General features: G+C 39.0%; 3 protein-coding genes and 1 non-coding gene across 28 annotated transcripts; 2 read left to right on the forward strand and 2 right to left on the reverse strand.

Annotated features, from left to right (window-relative positions):
* The first annotated feature begins 1,494 nt into the window (after positions 1-1,494).
* Positions 1,495-5,672, forward strand: LOC119991197 (ankyrin-3-like). The gene is made up of 4 exons (XM_038837455.1): positions 1,495-1,960; positions 2,826-3,101; positions 3,322-3,459; positions 4,014-5,672. The coding sequence occupies exons 1-4, from the start codon at positions 1,637-1,639 to the stop codon at positions 5,550-5,552; spliced, it is 2,277 nt and encodes a 758-aa protein (XP_038693383.1). The 5' UTR covers positions 1,495-1,636; the 3' UTR covers positions 5,553-5,672.
* A 761-nt stretch (positions 5,673-6,433) lies between these two features.
* Positions 6,434-6,551, reverse strand: LOC119992335. Its single transcript, XR_005466341.1, has one exon. It is a non-coding gene; the product is annotated as a U5 spliceosomal RNA (small nuclear RNA).
* Positions 6,552-6,589: 38 nt separating this feature from the next.
* On the forward strand, positions 6,590-10,140 carry LOC119991198 (urease-like). Of its 18 annotated transcripts, none has more exons than XR_005466183.1 (6): positions 6,591-6,746; positions 6,941-7,105; positions 7,208-7,283; positions 8,269-8,382; positions 8,713-9,094; positions 9,236-9,619. XR_005466183.1 is itself a non-coding variant. In XM_038837457.1 (4 exons), the coding sequence occupies exons 2-4, from the start codon at positions 6,960-6,962 to the stop codon at positions 8,860-8,862; spliced, it is 372 nt and encodes a 123-aa protein (XP_038693385.1). In that variant the 5' UTR covers positions 6,594-6,746; positions 6,941-6,959; the 3' UTR covers positions 8,863-9,163. The 18 variants fall into 18 exon arrangements, 5 of the variants coding, with proteins under 5 accessions (XP_038693385.1, XP_038693386.1, XP_038693387.1 ...); XR_005466184.1 differs by having other exon boundaries at positions 8,729-9,094; XR_005466185.1 differs by having other exon boundaries at positions 8,275-8,382.
* Positions 10,141-10,377: 237 nt separating this feature from the next.
* LOC119991196 (cyclin-dependent kinase G-2-like) lies at positions 10,378-18,248 on the reverse strand. Of its 8 annotated transcripts, none has more exons than XR_005466172.1 (10): positions 15,873-18,248; positions 15,231-15,366; positions 15,001-15,089; positions 14,696-14,807; positions 14,500-14,606; positions 14,227-14,395; positions 13,851-13,958; positions 13,588-13,665; positions 12,825-12,910; positions 10,378-11,378 (listed from the first exon to the last, which is right to left on the reverse strand). XR_005466172.1 is itself a non-coding variant. In XM_038837453.1 (6 exons), the coding sequence occupies exons 1-6, from the start codon at positions 17,747-17,749 to the stop codon at positions 14,296-14,298; spliced, it is 2,421 nt and encodes an 806-aa protein (XP_038693381.1). In that variant the 5' UTR covers positions 17,750-18,248; the 3' UTR covers positions 13,715-14,295. The 8 variants fall into 8 exon arrangements, 1 of the variants encoding a protein (XP_038693381.1); XR_005466170.1 differs by having other exon boundaries at positions 13,588-13,667; positions 14,031-14,395; XR_005466171.1 differs by having other exon boundaries at positions 10,378-10,737; positions 13,588-13,667; positions 13,851-14,395.
* Between the last annotated feature and the right edge of the window lie 393 nt (positions 18,249-18,641).

The following is an 18,641-nucleotide window of genomic DNA, read 5'->3' on the forward strand; positions in this document are numbered from 1 at the left end:
TGACGGACCGACGGTCAATATTCTAGGGTTTTTCCTCCCTTTTTATATTGGGCTTATACCAACTAAAATGTGAAGCCCAGTTTGATATTCATCGTGGATTCTTGTTGTAATTATGGGCCAAAATTGAGAGTTGGATATATGGTGTTTGTACTGCTCATTAATAGGCCCAGTACAGTCCACCCAATAGTAGTTAAATATCAATGATTTAAATTAGCCTTCCATAACTTATATAATATATTTCAAAATGAATTATCAAATTCACTTTGAAATTTAATGAACACTAGTTTTTGTTTTTATTGAAACGGAGAGGGAGGATTCGAACCCTAGTCATCAGAGTGATACACCATTCTTACCACTCTAACTAGTGACTCGGCTGTATGAACACTAGTATTACTACTGTGAGTTTTATCACTTTTATTATTATAATATACGTGTTATTAACCCGAGAATTTTGATCCCATTATTATAATTACAAAATAATCTCATTAAGGAATGCAAAGGAAAAAACCCCAAAAAAAAAATTTCAATCTCCCACCCCATTAATCTAAAAAAAATTGAAAAAATAAACTAAAGTTTCTATCTAGATAATATGATTATAAATTGATAGAGTACCAGTGTGTCAATTTTTTGCCGAATTTTTTAAACTAATTTTGATTGTCAAGGGAAATGAATTAAGGTCAGCATTAAGGTTGTAACACTGTAAATAAAGCAGGCCAAGGCCGGCTCGTCTTTTGCGGTGAATCTTTATGACAAGACGGTAGTGCATGAACGGCACTTAATACTTTCTTATCGATCCAAGATTTACTCTTTTCCCTTGGCATTGTATTTAGTGCTCGTCTGTTTCTCTACTATTGATTTAGAAATTAAAAAGTTGACTAATAAGCATTTCTTAATCAATAACGATATCGTACAAATTTATTTATTTTTTAATATTTAATATGAGTTTAAACTCGGATAACCAGACTCGCATGCACAAAACAACAAAGTAAATTAGACTAAAGCTTAAGGTGTGGTCACAGAGTTATTCCTCTCAGCGGAGAATCAAACTCAGAATCTTCTGAATTCGTACGATTTGATCCCATATAAATTCACCAATAAACCATCATCAAAGTGGTTTTGGACCTTTTGGCTAATAAGTGCGAACACATATATTAGATTGCTAGCTAATTTGCATGAAGTATCATTAATTGTGTTTACTTATTTGTAAATATGTTCAATAATAAATAATTGATGTCATAAATGTATGCTTGAACTTACAAGTTACCTAATGTTAGGTTCATTGGTTAAACCAACTTACAACAACAAAAGAGAATAAGGTTTTTGAAAAAAAATGTTAATTTTTTTTGAGTAAATTATTGATAATCTAAATGATCTTTTCTTCCCTTTCCAAGTAATGGTGACCTGGTCAAATTTATTTCAACGACTGTTGGGCCGGTCACCAATAAAACCCATGCATTCCCTCCTCCTTTACCCCCTCTTCTGCCAAGGCTTCTCTCTCACGCCAAACACACATTCTACCCTCAGACCGACTTAAAGCGGGAGTCGGAGAGAACTCTCCCGCACAAAACGCACGCTCCGTTCGTGTTCATGTGCTCTTTGAATCAATAATCGCCGGTAATAGTACGGTGAACTGGAAATGACAGTGTTTGGAAACGCCGGCGCTGGATTCATCATCGGGAAACAGGTGTTTCCGGTGGACTACGAGGCGAGGGTGTCGCAGCTGCTGGTTGAGAGCTCGCATATCAACGATATGAAGGCGGCGTGTGAGTGTCTCGACGATCCTTTCGTGGACGTGAATTTCATCGGAACGGTGAGCTGCAAGTCCAGAAAGGCCGAAGTCGTGTTGCGAGATGAGTCGGCTCATGAAGTTCGCGTGGATTACGAGGAGTTCAAGACGGATATCACGGCGCTGTTTCTCTCTGCTCATAACGGAAACTTGACACTTGTCAGGAAGTTACTGGTACAATATTAAACACTATTATTTTCACTTTCGAAATTATACTATTTAATTTACAGAAAATTAGAATTTGAAACTTTGAAGATATGATGGTGTTACCGTTTGGCGTCGATTGAGGATACTTGAATTTAAAATTGAAGCTATTATTGCTGAAATTTGAATGGATATGAGGAATTATATCAGGGAGTTATGTAGGATTGATAACTGATGAGCTATGAGAATGGAGGCTTAATGTGCTATGTGCACTCAGGATCTGACTATGGATAATCTGAGAGGTTTGCAGGGGCCTATAGATTTATTTTTCTTTATCAGATAATGAAAAAAGAGTTGGTATGAGAAAAGGAAGTTTTTGGCCACTTTTTGCTTCTGTTCAAAAGACAATATGGTGATTTGGTTCAATGTATGAGGGATTGATCTTTTGTGTGCATTTCCCAATTTTCAAGCATGATTTTGTATGTTGAGCCTTGATATTGTAGCTACTAGATACACTACTCAGAGGCTGTTTCCAAGCCACCATTCAGTTGTGCCCAAGTGGCCAGCACATTGTAGGACTGGTAATATGGTAAGAGTCGCTTGATGTGGTCCATTATGGGTAATCAACAAAGTGAAAAAAAATGGAATGAAGCACCTTAATCGTGTAAGCCAAGCTTGGTATTTCCATCCTTTTATTTGATCAAAGTTAGTATCCAGATACCATCCATAGAGACTGACCATGGGTGATCGTATATCATTCTGACACTACTTTTGTCTTTTGTATTATTTTGATCCTCGTACAAAATCCTCGTACAAAAGCAACTAAGACTAGAAACCAATGTTATGGTGTCTCACATATTTGTACAATGTTAACCTTGGTATGTTGTTGCGACAGAATGTGGGAGCCAATGTAAACCAGAAACTTTTTCGAGGTTATGCCACAACAGCAGCAGTGAGGGAAGGACATTTGGAGATATTAGAGCTATTTATCAAAGCAGGCGCATGTCAAGGAGCTTGTGAGGAAGCGTTGTTGGAGGCCAGCTATCTGGGGCAGGCAAGGTCTGCAGAGCTGCTAATGGGGTCTGACTTGGTCCGATCGCAAGTTGCGGTGCATGCTCTTGTTTCTGCTTGCTGTAGGGGGTTTGTTGACGTGGTGAACACACTCATCAAGGTAACTTTGTGCTACTTTTTGTTCCTGCTCCCTATGGTATAAAATTGATTACCCTAGTGACTCAAGTTGATTAGATCTGTGGAAACCATCGAGTGTGAACCTGATATTAAGGGGATTGTTGGATTGAGCCTGTCATGAATCGCAATTCCAAATGAATACAAAATATACAATTCATCCATGAACATTATTGAATGAAATCAATATGCTTCATTCATGACAGTGTGAAGTAGATGTGAATGCAATTGACCGGACGCTGCTTCAGTCTTCCATGCCTTCACTGCACACAAATTTCGACTGTAACGCACTTGCTGCTGCAGTTGTTAGCAGGCAGACCCCTGTTGTTCGGTTGCTCTTGCAAGTAAGCGTTTTTAATCTTCTGACTTAAATGCAATTTTATCCCTTGTTACCATTTTTTTTTTATATAAATTAAAGGTTAACATTCTTAATTTGTTGAGAGAGAGGATAATCGAACCTTACATCTTGTGCAAGTGTAAGAAGGTAGCCACCACTAGGCCACGAGAGATAATAGGTAAACAACACCTGTGCACAAAGCTCCCGCTATGAGCGGGATCAGGGACATGCAAGATGTTTGCATATCTTTTCCCCACATAATATGTGAAGAAATTGTTTCCACTAAACCATGAGAGTTTCTTCCCTTATTACCGTACTTGAGTAGCTATTGTTTAGGGATTGTAATTTTGAAGAATATAGGCTGGTTTCATTACCTTAATTATCCATGGATATTCGTGCTCGCTGTAATGCTGTAATGGCATAGGTGCAGTAATTTTTTTTAAGAAACATGCTCCTCATTTTTCTCATTTTAGCCTGTTGTTGTTTGTCAAAATTCTTAGAAAAACGAAAATATTGAGCTGTCACATACCATGGTATTTACCATTATGTACTGGACAACAGGCTAATGCTAGGATGGATATCAAGGTAAGGCTGGGAGCGTGGTACTGGGACATGGAGACAGGAGAAGAATTCCGGGTTGGTGCTGGACTAGCTGAGGCTTACTCTGTTGCCTGGTGTGCTGTGGAGTATTTTGAAGCCAGTGGTGCTATATTACGCATGCTCCTCCGGCACATTTCCCCGAACAACCTTCACTATGGAAGGACTCTCATCCACCATGCCATCCTATGCAACAATCCAAGAGCAGTAGATGTGCTGTTTGATTGTGGTGCAGATATAGAATTTCCCGTGAAAACGTCTTCAAAAAATGAGTTGCGTCCTATTCATTTAGCTACGCGTCTTGGTTTACCCAAAGTCCTTGAGCGGCTCGTACTTGCTGGGTGCAATCTTAACAACCAAACGAATTTTGGAGAAACTGCAGTAATGATATGTGCTAAATACAAGCAGGAGGAATGCCTTAAGATTTTGGCATCAGCTGGTGCTGACTTCGGTCTTGTCAAATCAGATGGCCAGTGTGCTAACTCAATAGCAAAATCAACTGGGTGGGCTCTTGGCTTCCAGCAAGCTGTGCTGGATGTAATTCGAGGAGGGAAAAGGATTAAATCCAGCAATTCCTCAATATTTTCCCCTCTGATTTTTGTGACTCAAGCAAATGATTTCCAGGCCTTGAAAAGACTGGTTGAGCAGGCAGATGTTAATATTGACGAACAGGATGGTGATGGATTTTCTGCTGCCATGATAGCTGCAGCTGGTGGTCATGTAGAGGTTTTCAGGTTGCTTCTTTATGCTGGGGCTAATGTTAAGTTGCAAAACAAGCATGGCGAGACAGCAATGAGTTTATCAGAGTTGAACCATTATGACGAAGTACTTGAAAAGGTGTTTCTTGACTACTCACTTGAAGAGGGAAGCAATGCTTCTGCTGGGTTTTATGCTTTACACCGTGCAGCTCGTCGTGGAGACATAGACTTGGTGTGCATGTTAACTAGGAGGGGTTATGATGTTAATAACTTCGATGGTGATGGTTATACCCCACTCATGTTAGCTGCGAGAGGAGGTCATGGTAGAGTGTGTCAGCATTTGATCTCATGTGGAGCAAAATGTGAGGTTGAGAATTCAAGAAAAGAGACAGCACTCTTGCTTGCAAGGAAAAACAGCTATGGAAATGATGCCGAGAGGGTAATATTAGATGTACTTGCTCGAAACCTTGTCTTGGGTGGTGGTCGTGTCAAGAAGCACACGAAACGTGGTAAAGGATCTCCCCATGGTAAAGTAATAACAATGGTGGGGGATATTGGCGTTTTGAGATGGGGAAAGTCCAAGAAAAGAAATGTAATTTGTAGATATGCTGAGGTTGGGCCTAGTGATAAGTTTCGGTGGAATCGTCGAAGAAAGTTTGATGTCCAAGAGCCAGGAATGTTCCATGTAGTAACTACAAAGAACAAGGAAGTGCATTTTGTATGTGAGGGTGGGATTGAGATGGCCCTGTTGTGGGTTAGAGGGATTAAGCTTGTAACAAGGGAGGCATTTTTCGGCAACAAATAAGATGCTGATTTATTGTATGAGAAAGTGTGTGGAAATCGTTATTCCTTGTATTTTTGTCGCAATATGCAAAAAAATTTTAAATCTCCAAACGTTGAGAATTATGAGTTCCAGTTTTTTTTTCCCCTTGTACCGAGTGCATAAGCTTACAAGTAAGACTATCTATTGTGCTTTGATGATTTGCATGTGTAAAGTTCTTAAAGCTTTCTATTTGCAGGTGCAAGGGGTGGCGTTTCATGTTGGTCAAAAATTCGGAAAACAATTCTCTCAAATAATGCAGAAGATGGCCAAAGGTTGGTTTTTCTTTCTGTTTAGATGGTTAAGACAACGGTAATACGGGTGCATTTGAGCCTTCCTGTTGGCTCTGGTTGGGGTGATCATATCCAACTGCTGCAAATTTTAGAGCAGTGGGATCGAAATGGCTATGATGTTGAGTTTTATATGCAATCAAACACACTAAGGATGATATTGTGAAGGGATTAATTTGCTTAGGGTCTGAAAATGGAACCTTCCAACAATGAAGAGTCAGAGCATTTCACCTTTTCCATTTGCAATGAGGGATACTCCTCCAACCATTAAAACTTTGTTGTGTCTTTAAAAAAACTTGGGCAATGAGTGATACTCTCCCCTCCAACCATTCCCAGAAATAAGAACTTGGTTGGGGCGTTAACGAATTACATTAGAATATCTTTTACAAGCAAAAGCCTAGTCTTCGAAAGGAAGATCTCCCCATTTTGCTTATAGGAACTAAGAAGAACAAACAGCTCCTAATAGGGCCCTGATGGGCCTAATAAAATATTTAAACAGCTCCTGACATGGCCCTGATGGGCCTAACAAAATATTTAAACCATCAGGGCCTAATGAAATATTTAAACTAGACTTGTGGGCCTACTGTAAGGTAGAGCCCTCCAAAAAATAGCGTATGCCGCTATCTGCGGCGCACACACGGTATTCTTTAGTAAAAGGCGAAAGAATAGTTCGCTTTGTGTGCACCGCGCGGCTGCGTGCTTTGGTAAAAATTTCATTCCTAGTTTTATTCAAACCCAACTTGTCTAAGTTTTGAGATGTTTTCGATGTGGGACTTTACAAACTCAAAAACGACACTAAGTCCGTCCGTTTTGTGTAGATAACCGTGTGTCAAACGTGAGCAGCTCAGTTCACTTTCCGAGTATGTGTTCGGTGCTGGTTTTTTCCCTGGTACATCAAATATTCTCTTTCGTTCTCAATCCCGCGTAGTATTTGTGTCTCCGTTTCTTCAATTATCATCAAATCATGTCAATTTTCTGATCATGTTCCATATCTTATTCGATGACTTTTAACTGTTTAGGTTTAATTCACTAATTTTGTTGCTTTAATTTGTAATTGACTGTATTAATTTCGTGACGATGAAGTTGAATTTGGAAGGAGAAGATGAAGTCGACTCCGATAGAGGTGGAGAAACTAGGGCTCGTCAACGTTGGTTACCTTGCGCAGAAGCGCCTCGCTCGTGGTCTTCGCCTTAATTGCACTGAAGCTGTTGCGCTTATCGCCACTCAGGCGTTCGTGTTTATGTTTGTGTGAGTGAGGCTGTTAGGGAGTTTCTTACTGATTTTGTGAAACGAGGCTTGGTTTGATCATTGATGTTTACTCTTTTGCATTTTCGTTTTTGTTACTTACAGATGTTGGAGTTTGTTCGTGATGGTAATAATAGACAGTGGCAGAATTGATGGATCGTGGGAAACAACTCCTTGGAAGGTATTACCTCTGACTACCATATCATTGTTATATTGTTGTTTAACTGTAATTCTATTTTCTTTGGCATTATGCTGATTGTTGAGAGAGGAGCTGGCTTTGTCTTCTATATGTTTCAACGTTTCATGAGTCCCATGTAAACTTCTTCATATTTGGCAAGGATCCGAGGGCTTTTCGGAATTCCTATTGATTTATAATACATCTTCTTATATTTGTAAAGCTTTACAATGTTTAGTCTGGGGGATAGTTAATGTTATGTGGAACATTCTTTCATGTTGATGCTGCTACTTGCGTCGTATACACATTATGGTGCATGACTGTATGGAGACAAGTTCAGATTTGACAGCTTACATGGGTTAGTTTGGGTTCTATCCTTTGCAGGAGACAAGTTCTTCCAGCAGTTTCTTACCTTTTGGATAGTGTACTGGTAGAATGCTATTCTTCGTCATTGACATTGAAAATTTGAAATGTCTTTTTTGTACTCATACTCGTAATTGAGACCGAGCCCAACTCTGTCATAATTTCTGATATCTAAGTCACTGAAATATTCACTAGAAATGGTAGATTCTCTTTGTATTTGCCAATATTATGCATGGAATAAAATTTAAGGGCGAAGATGTGGAAATTGCTTCAGCACTAGAGATTAAACTCTTGTCAACTTCATACAATCAACCCATCTCTGTCTTTGAAATTTTCACTAGAGAGGGCAGATTCTGAGCCCTTGCGTGGGGGAGATACTCTTGTTCTGCCCCCTTCTTGGGATTTCGAGTAAGAATATTTTTTTGTAATATAATTTTCCTATTACGCCTTTAAGGGAGGAGAATTTGTTGTATTGTTTTCTTACTCATATCAATGAACTAATCATTGTTTTAGAAAGTCTGAAATAGCCTGCATTATGCTGAACTCTTATCAGAATTCCAAACTTCCTAATTCCAAAACTCATTTTTCCTCTACAAAATATTTGCATCCGTTATTTATAATTAAACAGTAACAGAGGTTGAAGGAACATTTCCTGATGGGACGAAGTTGGTCACTATTCATGATGCAATTGATAGTGAAAATGGAAATCTAGAGCTTGCTTTTCTGGGTTCTTTCCTTCCATGTAAGTGCGTACGTTTACTCATTTTCTGTAATGCTTATAGATACTTTCTTACCTGAAATGTGGCCTTCTTTGTCTCTGTAGCATCTCAGCTTCAGGCTCTCTTGTTCTGTTTCCTTGTTTTTTGAACTTGAAAAAGCTCTAGTTATGCATGCTATAGCTAGCAACTTCTCTATATCAGTAACGATTCCATAACTCTTTTTATCATTTTATTTTTTATAATCTAAAAGTTTCACATGAAGTTATCCGTGCTTTATATGTATGTCATGAATTATGGTGGCAGTCAATCGTTGCAATTTTATTTGGTTTGATCTTATCCTGGACTTATGCTAGGGCAATATTCTGACAGCCAGCACCTTATTTCGCTTAGTCTGCAATTTGCAAGTTATTCACTTTGATGACTATGCAAAGCTCTGGGAAAGAGAATCTGATTTTTTGGTGCTTATGGAGGAACATATCCGTCTAAGATATCATCTCTCTTAGATAAGCCATAGATTCTGAATTTATCTTCTTCTAGAGTTCTTGGTTGTCACAGCTAGCCAATTCATGACTCTATTCCAGACCACTGGGTACAGTGGAATAATTACTGCCATAAATGGTGATGATTTTGCGGTAAGTCTACACTTCTCATTTCCTCTTTGTAACTTTTCAGACAAATCATATTTGTGGATTCAAGTTCTTCCAGGTCCCTTTTTCATGAAGCATTCTCTCAGATGTGAGCACAAATACCTTGTATAGGATCCTTAATTGCGACATGACAAACTGATGTTGATTTTTTTTTTTTTACAAACACGATTCATTTAACACTGTTATTCATTAAATATTTGGTTTTATCACTGTTTTGCCAACTTTTGAGGTCTCCTCAGTTCAGGTCATTGGGATAAGTATTTCACTACATGCTGCAACAAAAAAAAAATCCCATAAGAGCCCATACCATTGCTTCTCTGGCACGTAGATGGCATGCACTAGCGGCATGCTGTCCCGCTGATGTTTCTCTACTGAGAACAAACAGTGTGGGCAACGTAGAAGCTTCCAGTTCACCAATCTTGCTGCATATAAATTATTCTGAAAGTTATCTGGAGTCACTCGACTATGTCCTCATATGACAAGAGACGCCTTTGGTAAGGAATTCATATATTCGCCTATGTCAGTTCTGAGTCCCTCTCTGCATACCATATCAAGCATCATGATAATATCACGTCAGTTCTAAGTCAATTAACTTCAGTGATTTTGGCACATATTTCTGAGTTTTAATTTTTTCCTGTTTTCTTTTTTATAAAAATCAGCACTTCGATGAGGAGCAAAAATCAAATGATTAGGGCATATAATATTATATTATCTTCTACAAATCAACTGTACTCATCCACTATGGAGCACAAAAAATGCAAAGGGACTAAGGAAGAAAAGGGTCAACAAGTATTGTTCTTTCCCTAATATTAGTATGTTACAAATCTCATTTAGAAATTTTTAATCCACGATTAGAGACAATAGGCAAGCATTAAACTCTAGTCTCTAGGAAGCAGCAACATCAATTCTATTCTTGGCGGTGTATCAACTTATGCATTTACTCCATGTATAGAATTCTTTTCTTGGAATTTTTAGGTGCACAGTAGAGATTGAGGGTACAGGTCAAAATCCACCCAAAACGTTGAACTGGGTCCTAGATTCCTAGGTTTGCGAAAAAAATTGTATGCTTGTATTGTTCATTCAGAGTCCCCTGTAACCAACAGAGGAAGGGGGGGGGGTCTTTTGAGGGGCTTTCCTGAAAATCCTTTGTTACACTGAGAGGCCACTGAGAGTTATGCGTCATTACTGATATAGTTTAACTGAATGTGAAATGGATACGAAGTTATGAAATATGAACACATTGATTAGTTGATTTTTTTATATTTTTTTCCCGTTATCAAAATAAGCTAAATTATCTTCTTCGTCTATGTTAGGAAGTAGCATTCATAAGCGTTCAATGTCAAATTAACCAATGTGCTGTGCACATGGAAATACTAAAGCAGATGGAACGCTTCCCATTCCCGCTTTCAGGCTCAAAACTGAAATGCAACTGGATTCAAATACAAATAAGGAACACTCCCCATTGCTGCGCTCCGGCTCTTAACTGAAGTGTGCCACTGGATACAAATACAAATACGGCAAGCTTCCTATCTGCTGGGCTTCCAGGCCCAAAACAGAAATGCAAATGGATAAAAATACACCGATACTTCCTAGCAAACCCGCATGGGTACATTGCCCACTAACGAGGCTCCTCCACAGCTCCACCTCCGGCCCAAAACACCACATTTACAAGCTTACACCGACAACTTTGCTCCAACAACTAATGCACGCCTTCACTCCCTCCGGTTGAAACTTGAAACCCCCAACATTTTTGCTCCCAACACATTAACTCAATGATTTTAAGAAACACGAATCGAATCCAAAGATACTTGTTTGAATAATATATTAAAAAAAATTGAAATACGCATTAAAATTTACAAAATATTGAAAATTCAACTTACCCTCTGAGAAACACGGAGAAAAAAGATTGGCATGCCAACATATCGAAATGCATCATGTTTCAATGTGCTAAAGGATATTCAAATACATGTCTTGTTTATTTAGGCTCAGCTCAGCTAGAAGCATACGCCAACCAAACCACCTGACTGTTAGTAGAAAAGTTCCTAGTAGAAGGGCCGGTAGCCACAACTACATATAGATAGCTCTCTAAGTAAATCATTCTAATTAAGGCTTGCCCTCCTATCCCACTAATAATGATCTACTCAGAAAAAGCCCATGATCATATGGCATTTCACCTTTTTCCCCCAGTTCCTCTTTGACAAAACACTCTTGTACATCAAATATCATCCAAGTACCCTATTTCGTTCATAGTTTTTCATCAAAAGGGAAAAGAAGCTTTCCTTAAGCCAAGCCAACTATATAACAGTTGCCAAACATTTGCAACAATGCATGAACACATTAAGAAAAAGGACAGCGTATACCTCCAAGACCAGCTGCAATACAACAGAAAGAGGATTGTTTCAAAAAGAAATCTCAACAATTTCAATTTTTTTTGGTGAAGTCATTAAAGGCCATAGCCAGTTAATGGCAGACATGACCCATCTATGCAGGACAGAAAGCCAAAAAAGTGGTGGTTCTCCATGAAAGAGAGGATAGTGAGGGAAGGAAAAAAGAAAGCAAAATTCATTTCAAAGAGATAGAATCGATGACAGTAATATATTTGCAAGCCAGTTAATGCTAGAACACAAAAAAGAACACCTCACTGCAACTACCAACTTAACAACTTTCCAAGGAAAATAAATTGCAACAACACAGTTTATATTAAATGGAACTGACCAAACTGCAACATCCAGAACATGTGCTCAAAAATAAAACAAAGAACTTCTTAATATAAAAACAAGATGGGAAAAGAAACTAATCATAAACATAAAGAACTGATGAAAACCCATTTATCACTTTTGACCACCAATCTCAAATGAGTATATCCTTTCAAATTAGTAAAATTACCCAAACTAGATGCGAAATGAACTAAACAAGCTCAATTAATCACCTCCACCTATTTTAACTATACTGGTGAGGGGTTAGACTGTTGGAGGGTTTCATCTAGGGAGATGCCAGGGGTTGGTGGGGGGCGAGTGTTTAACAACAAAAGGTGCACGTGCTATTTCGGCACAACCAAGATATTATACTGATATGGACTAAATCCGTAACAAAAAAGAATTATCCCCCAAGTTTGCTTTCATGAATTATCGTTCCAGATGCCTCATTGCCCATAAAAGAATCACGCATTTTTTCACAATGAATGCCATGTATCATCAAATTCCAATGATACCTAAATAAGTTACTCAGTAAAAAACTAAAACTGTAAGAAAGCTATTGCATGTCATCTACATCTACAACATTCTTCATGATAACCTTTTCTAGTATTCTTGAAGATAATTGACCAGTGAATTCGGCCTAAGTTGACTAACTTTTCTATTCTTTATTTCTCATCTCGAATCCCACTTCTTAATAATTATGAGTCCCTGAAAATACATATATCCCACTAAATAATTAATTAGTTGAAGTTTTAAACATCCCAGTTAAACTAACAAATGCAAGGTAACGTTTTCGCAATCTATCATCTTTTTACATGAAAAAATATATATCTTTGTTCTATGGCAGTCATTCCAAGTACTTAACAAGCTGATTTCTCAACATTCTCAATGTGAAACACAACCAAAAACCCTGCATGCAATTCGATCTTAATTAAGAATTATCCTCATTAGAAGAAAAACACACATTTTCTAAATTTCCATGAAAGAAACCTACAGTACATTTCCAAAAACACCGGTTAATGATTAAACTAATCCATGAATAAACTATATCACTACATCAAATCTGAACAGACGAACTATTTCATTTCAACAAATTATAACAAACCAAGGTTTGTATAGTACCTCTAGCGAGCCTGGAGAACATCTAATTGGAAGTTCTATAAAATCCACAGTATGCAGGGAGCCTCCTCAACCTGCTTGCTTTGATACTGCAGTGACATTCGCAGATGTCATAAAAAGTTTCTGGGACTGTCATAGGTTTGAATTTTCTCATACCATCAGTGCAGAAAAGAACAAAAAATGTAAAACAGCTGGCCTCTTCCCTTTCAAGATGTAAGGTATTAACGTAACATAAATTACACAAGTATTAAAACAATGGAGTGTTTGTGTTTAATGACTTCCAACACAGAGCGAATACAATGTTAGTCCAAATCCAAACATTGTGCTTCCATAATTCAAAGTTTTTCACCTTCTTCCATGATATGAATAGAAACAAAGCAACACAGGATAAAACAAAATTGTTCATTTGATTTGACATCCTCTCAACAGGAGCAAGTGCGCATAGACAATTACAACTAGTGAGAATTTTTTATATTAAACGGGCTCGCCTAGCAATTTAGAAACAGTGCAGTTATGAACATATATGATACATCTACATCCTAATTGAAAATGAAGCAAAAATGACCACATGTATAATAGCTCAAGTTCACCCATTAATGTCTCTCCAAGAATGATCCCGGTATAGATTTCAGTCTCTATTACTTACTCGGCTTCTCAGCCACAGCATTCATTGAAGTCATATTTCATGCTAGTTGAGACTCTAGAATTGTTAGCAGGGACATGGAAAGCATCACAACATTCCATATATATCAAATTGATAAATTACCTCGGAAGTATATTGGTTACTCTCAAATTCTTCATCAGTGAAAAGCTAAGAACGTCTTCTCCACTTCACACCAAATGTCTCTTGCAAACACAATGTGAAAATTAAAAAAAAAAAACAAAACTGATAATGGACGTTAAATCCATAAGGTGCTACTATTTAAACCAAATTTTAATAAAATTGTTTACAATGTGAGAATCAAAATATGTTACACATACAAATTTCAGCTGGAACTGGTTTTTAAAAGAAAGGGCGTTATGCCACACCTTGCAATGCAAGCAGCGTCACAGTCGATTTTCTAAGCTGAACAAAGTTAACCTGCACTGGTTTGACAGGATGCGGCAAAAGATATTCCACCCATATCATCACTTGTCCTGCTAAAAAACAGCGTGAATGATTGTCTGATAAAGAATACTGGCAACTTCCTTTCAATGCATGCCTCTCACCTCAGCCATGTCCATTTGTCAGAAACAGTGAAAACTAAAGCATGAAGGAAAGGTCGTTGCCACAACAAAGTTAACATGTACTGGTTTGACAGGATGTGGCAAATAGATAATCCACCCAGATCATCACTTGAAAAACAGCGTGAATGATCTTCTGATAAAGAATACTGGCAACTTCCTTTCAATGTATGCCTCTCACCTCAGCCAAGTCCATTTGTCAGGAACACTGAAAACTAAAGCATGGAGGAAAGGCCGCTGCCAGTAAGGCTTAGCCAAACAAACCACTAGCCCCTAAATCCCCTTGCTGCAACTCCCTTTTCCGTTGCTCTTCCAAAGGATCAGGACTCTTCATTATTCTCCGCAGGCGCCTGATAATAACCCCAAAAGAGACTCAGACAAACAAAATGAACACATAAAACTACTCATGAGAAGTAAAACTTTCAGTCATTTCAAGGGTACAAGGTCAGGATACCTGTCTTGAGCATGTTGAGCGGGAAATGTCGGCATAAAATCTTTAGACTTTGGAAGAGGAACTTCTTTAAACCACTCATGGTCAAGAGCAGCTTTGGCAGTTATCCGCTGTATGATGCCCATGACATTTACATAAGTTACTAAACGAACTACACAATTTAAATAACCGTAGAACCAACAGCTAATTAGTGCTTTACCTTCTCAGGATCATAAGTTAGAAGTTTGTTCAACAAGTCAAATCCTGCATCAGATAAAACTGGGGATCCAGTGAAAGAGGTCGCAGGGAATTTCTTACGCAGCATATTATACCTGAAAGGAGTATATCACCAATTAATAAAAACAAGTAGAAGATGCTACATCACTGAAAGTATCACCAAAAGAGGCCACACAGCCAGACCAGAATCACCCAAAGCTGAAGCCTGGGAAAACAGTGGCAATATAAGAACATCAGCAATTAATCATGGCTTGGGAAGCTATAGGGTCATGAAAAATCAATACTTACTGCTGTTTGACGAAATTGACCTTGACTCCTGGCAGCCTGGAAAACCCAGGCCAAATTGTTTCATTTGGGGTCCCAAGGGTTCGGAAAATCTGGAAACAAAAATCCTTAGTATAGTTATAAGAATGGTGATGAATACAAAAGGGGGCAATATCATGACACTACAGCAACTTTTAGTACAAAATTACATATCAACTAAATAAATTTACCTTTCTTCACTGGGATTTAATTACCTTGTCAAGTTGATCAAATTCTGTTTTCCCATTGAACAATGGTTCCTTGGCCAATAATTCAGCCATAATACAACCAAGTGACCACATATCAATTGCCGTTGAATATTGTTTCGCTCCCAGCAAGAGTTCAGGCGCCCTGCATATGACAAAAGGGATGTTAACTGCTTCAATCATAAGTTAACTAATGTACAAGGAGATCACGTGTGAAAACATGTTAAAGTCACCTATAATCAGATAAGAATTCTTACGCAAGCCGTGCACACAAGTATAATGGGTTAAAAAAGACAGTATATCTGGCCAAACAGTGAAAATCAAGCATAGTATGCAAGGAGACAATAATAACACTAAATAGAACAGGTCCAATATTGAGAAAGTTTCTCGCACAGCCAATAGCTCAAACATCTGCAGATAGCTTCCAATCAGTGGCTTTTGCTACAAACAATTTATCAAATAAAAATATACCAACCAAAAATGCAGATCAATATTTGAATAAAATCTCCATAAACCTATCGATGAAGAAGTACAGAAAATCATGCAAAACAAATATGTCAGCTCATACAGATTAAAAGATAAGCAAAGAAGGCAACAGGCCCTATCAACTCTATGAGATGGAAAATACGTGAATGTGCAAGTGTTGCTCACCTGTACCAAAGAGTAACCACAAGATGTGTGTAAGGTTTCAACGGACTGCCATACTGACGAGCCAACCCAAAATCACAAATCTTCAACTCACCCCGATTGTTTAAAAGCAGATTTGACGTCTTCATATCTCGATGAAGAACCCAGTTATCATGTAGATATTTCACACCTTCCAAGAGCTGAAGCATAAGGCATTTAACCTCACTCTGGCTAAATGGCTGCTTCATTGATTCCATGAGTCCTTTCAGATCATGTTCCATATACTCCATCACCATAAAAATACTATCTAGGCTACTCCCTACAACAACTTCTTTAACATCCACGATTGATGGATGATGGAAGGAAAGGAGAATGTTTATTTCCCTCAAAGAAGTTAATGGAAAACCTTCTCTTTCTTTCTCCATCTTCACCTTTTTCAAGGCTACAATTTCTCCAGTCTTCTTATCTCTCGCTCTATATACAACACCATACGTTCCTTCATCTATCTTATTTAGTCTTTCAAACTCGTCGACACTTCTACAACCCTGAAGCATGTTTATACTTCTCTGGGGAGGAGCAAGAGGCTCTGGAGTTGCATGAGAATCATCTTCTTCCTCGGTATCTGTATCTGACCGGCTAAGACTATTATTATTGTTATTGCGTTCCTCATCAATGTCCATGTAATCTTTCTCTGAATCAGTACCAGTGTAATCATCCCCACTGAAAGACCTAGTACGTACACCTCGTTCATCAGATTCAGATGACCTCGCCCTAGCTCCTTCAGAGCCTTCTCTCTGTGGCTCTCCTGCCTCGGGAGTTTTAGATTTATTCCGTACTTCAGCATCCAAGGACTCTATATGCATCATTTTCTTCTTTCTTCTTGGCATTTCCTCTTCTACGATTTCACCTTCATCCACCGGAGAATTGTTTCCAGCTGCCCATCTAGAAGATGAAATATTCCAGGTTGGCACATAATCATCATCAAGCTGCTCTGCTTCCTGATATATTCCCCACTGCAGCTCCTTTACTGTCGAAGATGACAAACCCAAAGGGGATTCAAATGGAGAATCTCGTGCACCCTTAGAAGCCACAGAAGGCTCTACTGGTGAAGACAATTGCAAACCATTGGTTTTACCATCCTCAATTGGAGATATTTGTATGCCCCCACCAGGAACAACATTAGGTGATTGAAGGTACAACTTGGGCAGTGGTGGTAAGGGAGGTAGAGCTGCCACAGAAGGCTCTACTGGTGAAGACAATTGCAAATCATTGGTTTTACTATCCTCAATTGGAGATATTTGTATGCCCCCACCAGGAACAACATCAGGTGATTGAAGATACACTTTGGGCAGTGGTGATGAGGGAGGTAGAGCTGCCACAGTTGTGCTAATTCTACTTCTTGATGAATTACTTACTTCCCTGTCATCTCTATCCCAAACAATAGGTGAAAACTTCCTTTTTTTCACCAAAGGCGAAGCACGAATCCCATTCTCAACAGTCTCAGAGGCCTCACTATCTTTAATCTGTGATTCAGATTCAATGGCGTCTTCGGAGCCACTCTCACTTGACAACTCACCAGGCTCCCTATCAACAGCCCTAACTGAAAAACCAGATCCCTGGGGCCAATGTCCACCACCACCACTGCCTGAATCACTCCTACTTGAAGAGGACCTGTATCCACCGTTAATCACATCCCTCTCCTTGATATCTTTCTGTCTAAGCCTTCCCTTATCTCTTATCCCACGAGCTTGAGCCCGTCCATCATTATTAGAATTACCACCATTCCTGCTCCGATCATACTCCTCCTTGGGATGAGCAAAATTCCTCCTCGACACCTCAATACCAGACTCACGGCCCCTGAACTCGCTATCACGAAAACTCCTATGTCTCTCAGCCGCCATAAAGTCAGTGAACTACACCTCAATAAAGCAAAAACCTCGACACCAATCACAAACAATTCAACTATAAAAACCCTAGCCCTTACACAGAAGCAATCAGCTTCACCAATCTTTCTGTTTTCAATTTTCAAAAAATAATCTCTAAACAAGATCTAAAAGCAATAGAGATCAAGCAGCAGAACAATAAACTAAAATTGATCGAAGAATCTCGAAATTATTATCCTCCGAAGAATTTAAAACAAGGTTCAAAAACAAACCCTAAAAATTGAAGCGCGAGACAAAGAAGCAAAAAGCAAAAAGGAGGAAACCCTAAGAATCGAGAGAATTGAGCGATGAGCGACCTCCCGTGTGTGACAGGGCTTTCCAGATGTGGAGAGGAAACCCTAAGATGCTGCGATCAGTGCTCCTAGAAGAGAGACTAGAAATAGAACGAAGCCCGAGAGCGGACCGTCAACGACTCAACGAGCGTTTTAGGTCGGTTTGTGAATTGTGATCCGCGACGGGATGGCCCTTGATTTTTATTCCTTTTTATCATGGGCCCGATTATTCGGGGAATATCGCTATGCTCAATATTTTGTCTCGACTCTGGAGTATCCTAGCAACACGAATATTAAACTGTTGGAATCTCTAGCATTTTCATATTGATAAATAGGGATGGCAATCTGTCCCCGACCCGCTCTGATCCTACCCTATCCTCCCTACCCTGCGTGTATTTTTCCTAACCCAAAGCTTGTGCGGGGCGGGGATGGGGCAAAAAATCTCAACCCACCGCGGGGAGGGGCGGGAGTGGGTATGCCTTCCGACCCGACCCGATCCCCCGCCCCGCAACTCGACCCACACCCGCCCCACTATGGATATTCATATATTCATATATATATATATATTTGTCTAAACA

The sequence above is a fragment of the Tripterygium wilfordii genome, chromosome 22 (genome assembly GCF_013401445.1).
Source record: "Tripterygium wilfordii isolate XIE 37 chromosome 22, ASM1340144v1, whole genome shotgun sequence".
Lineage (NCBI taxonomy): Eukaryota > Viridiplantae > Streptophyta > Magnoliopsida > Celastrales > Celastraceae > Tripterygium > Tripterygium wilfordii.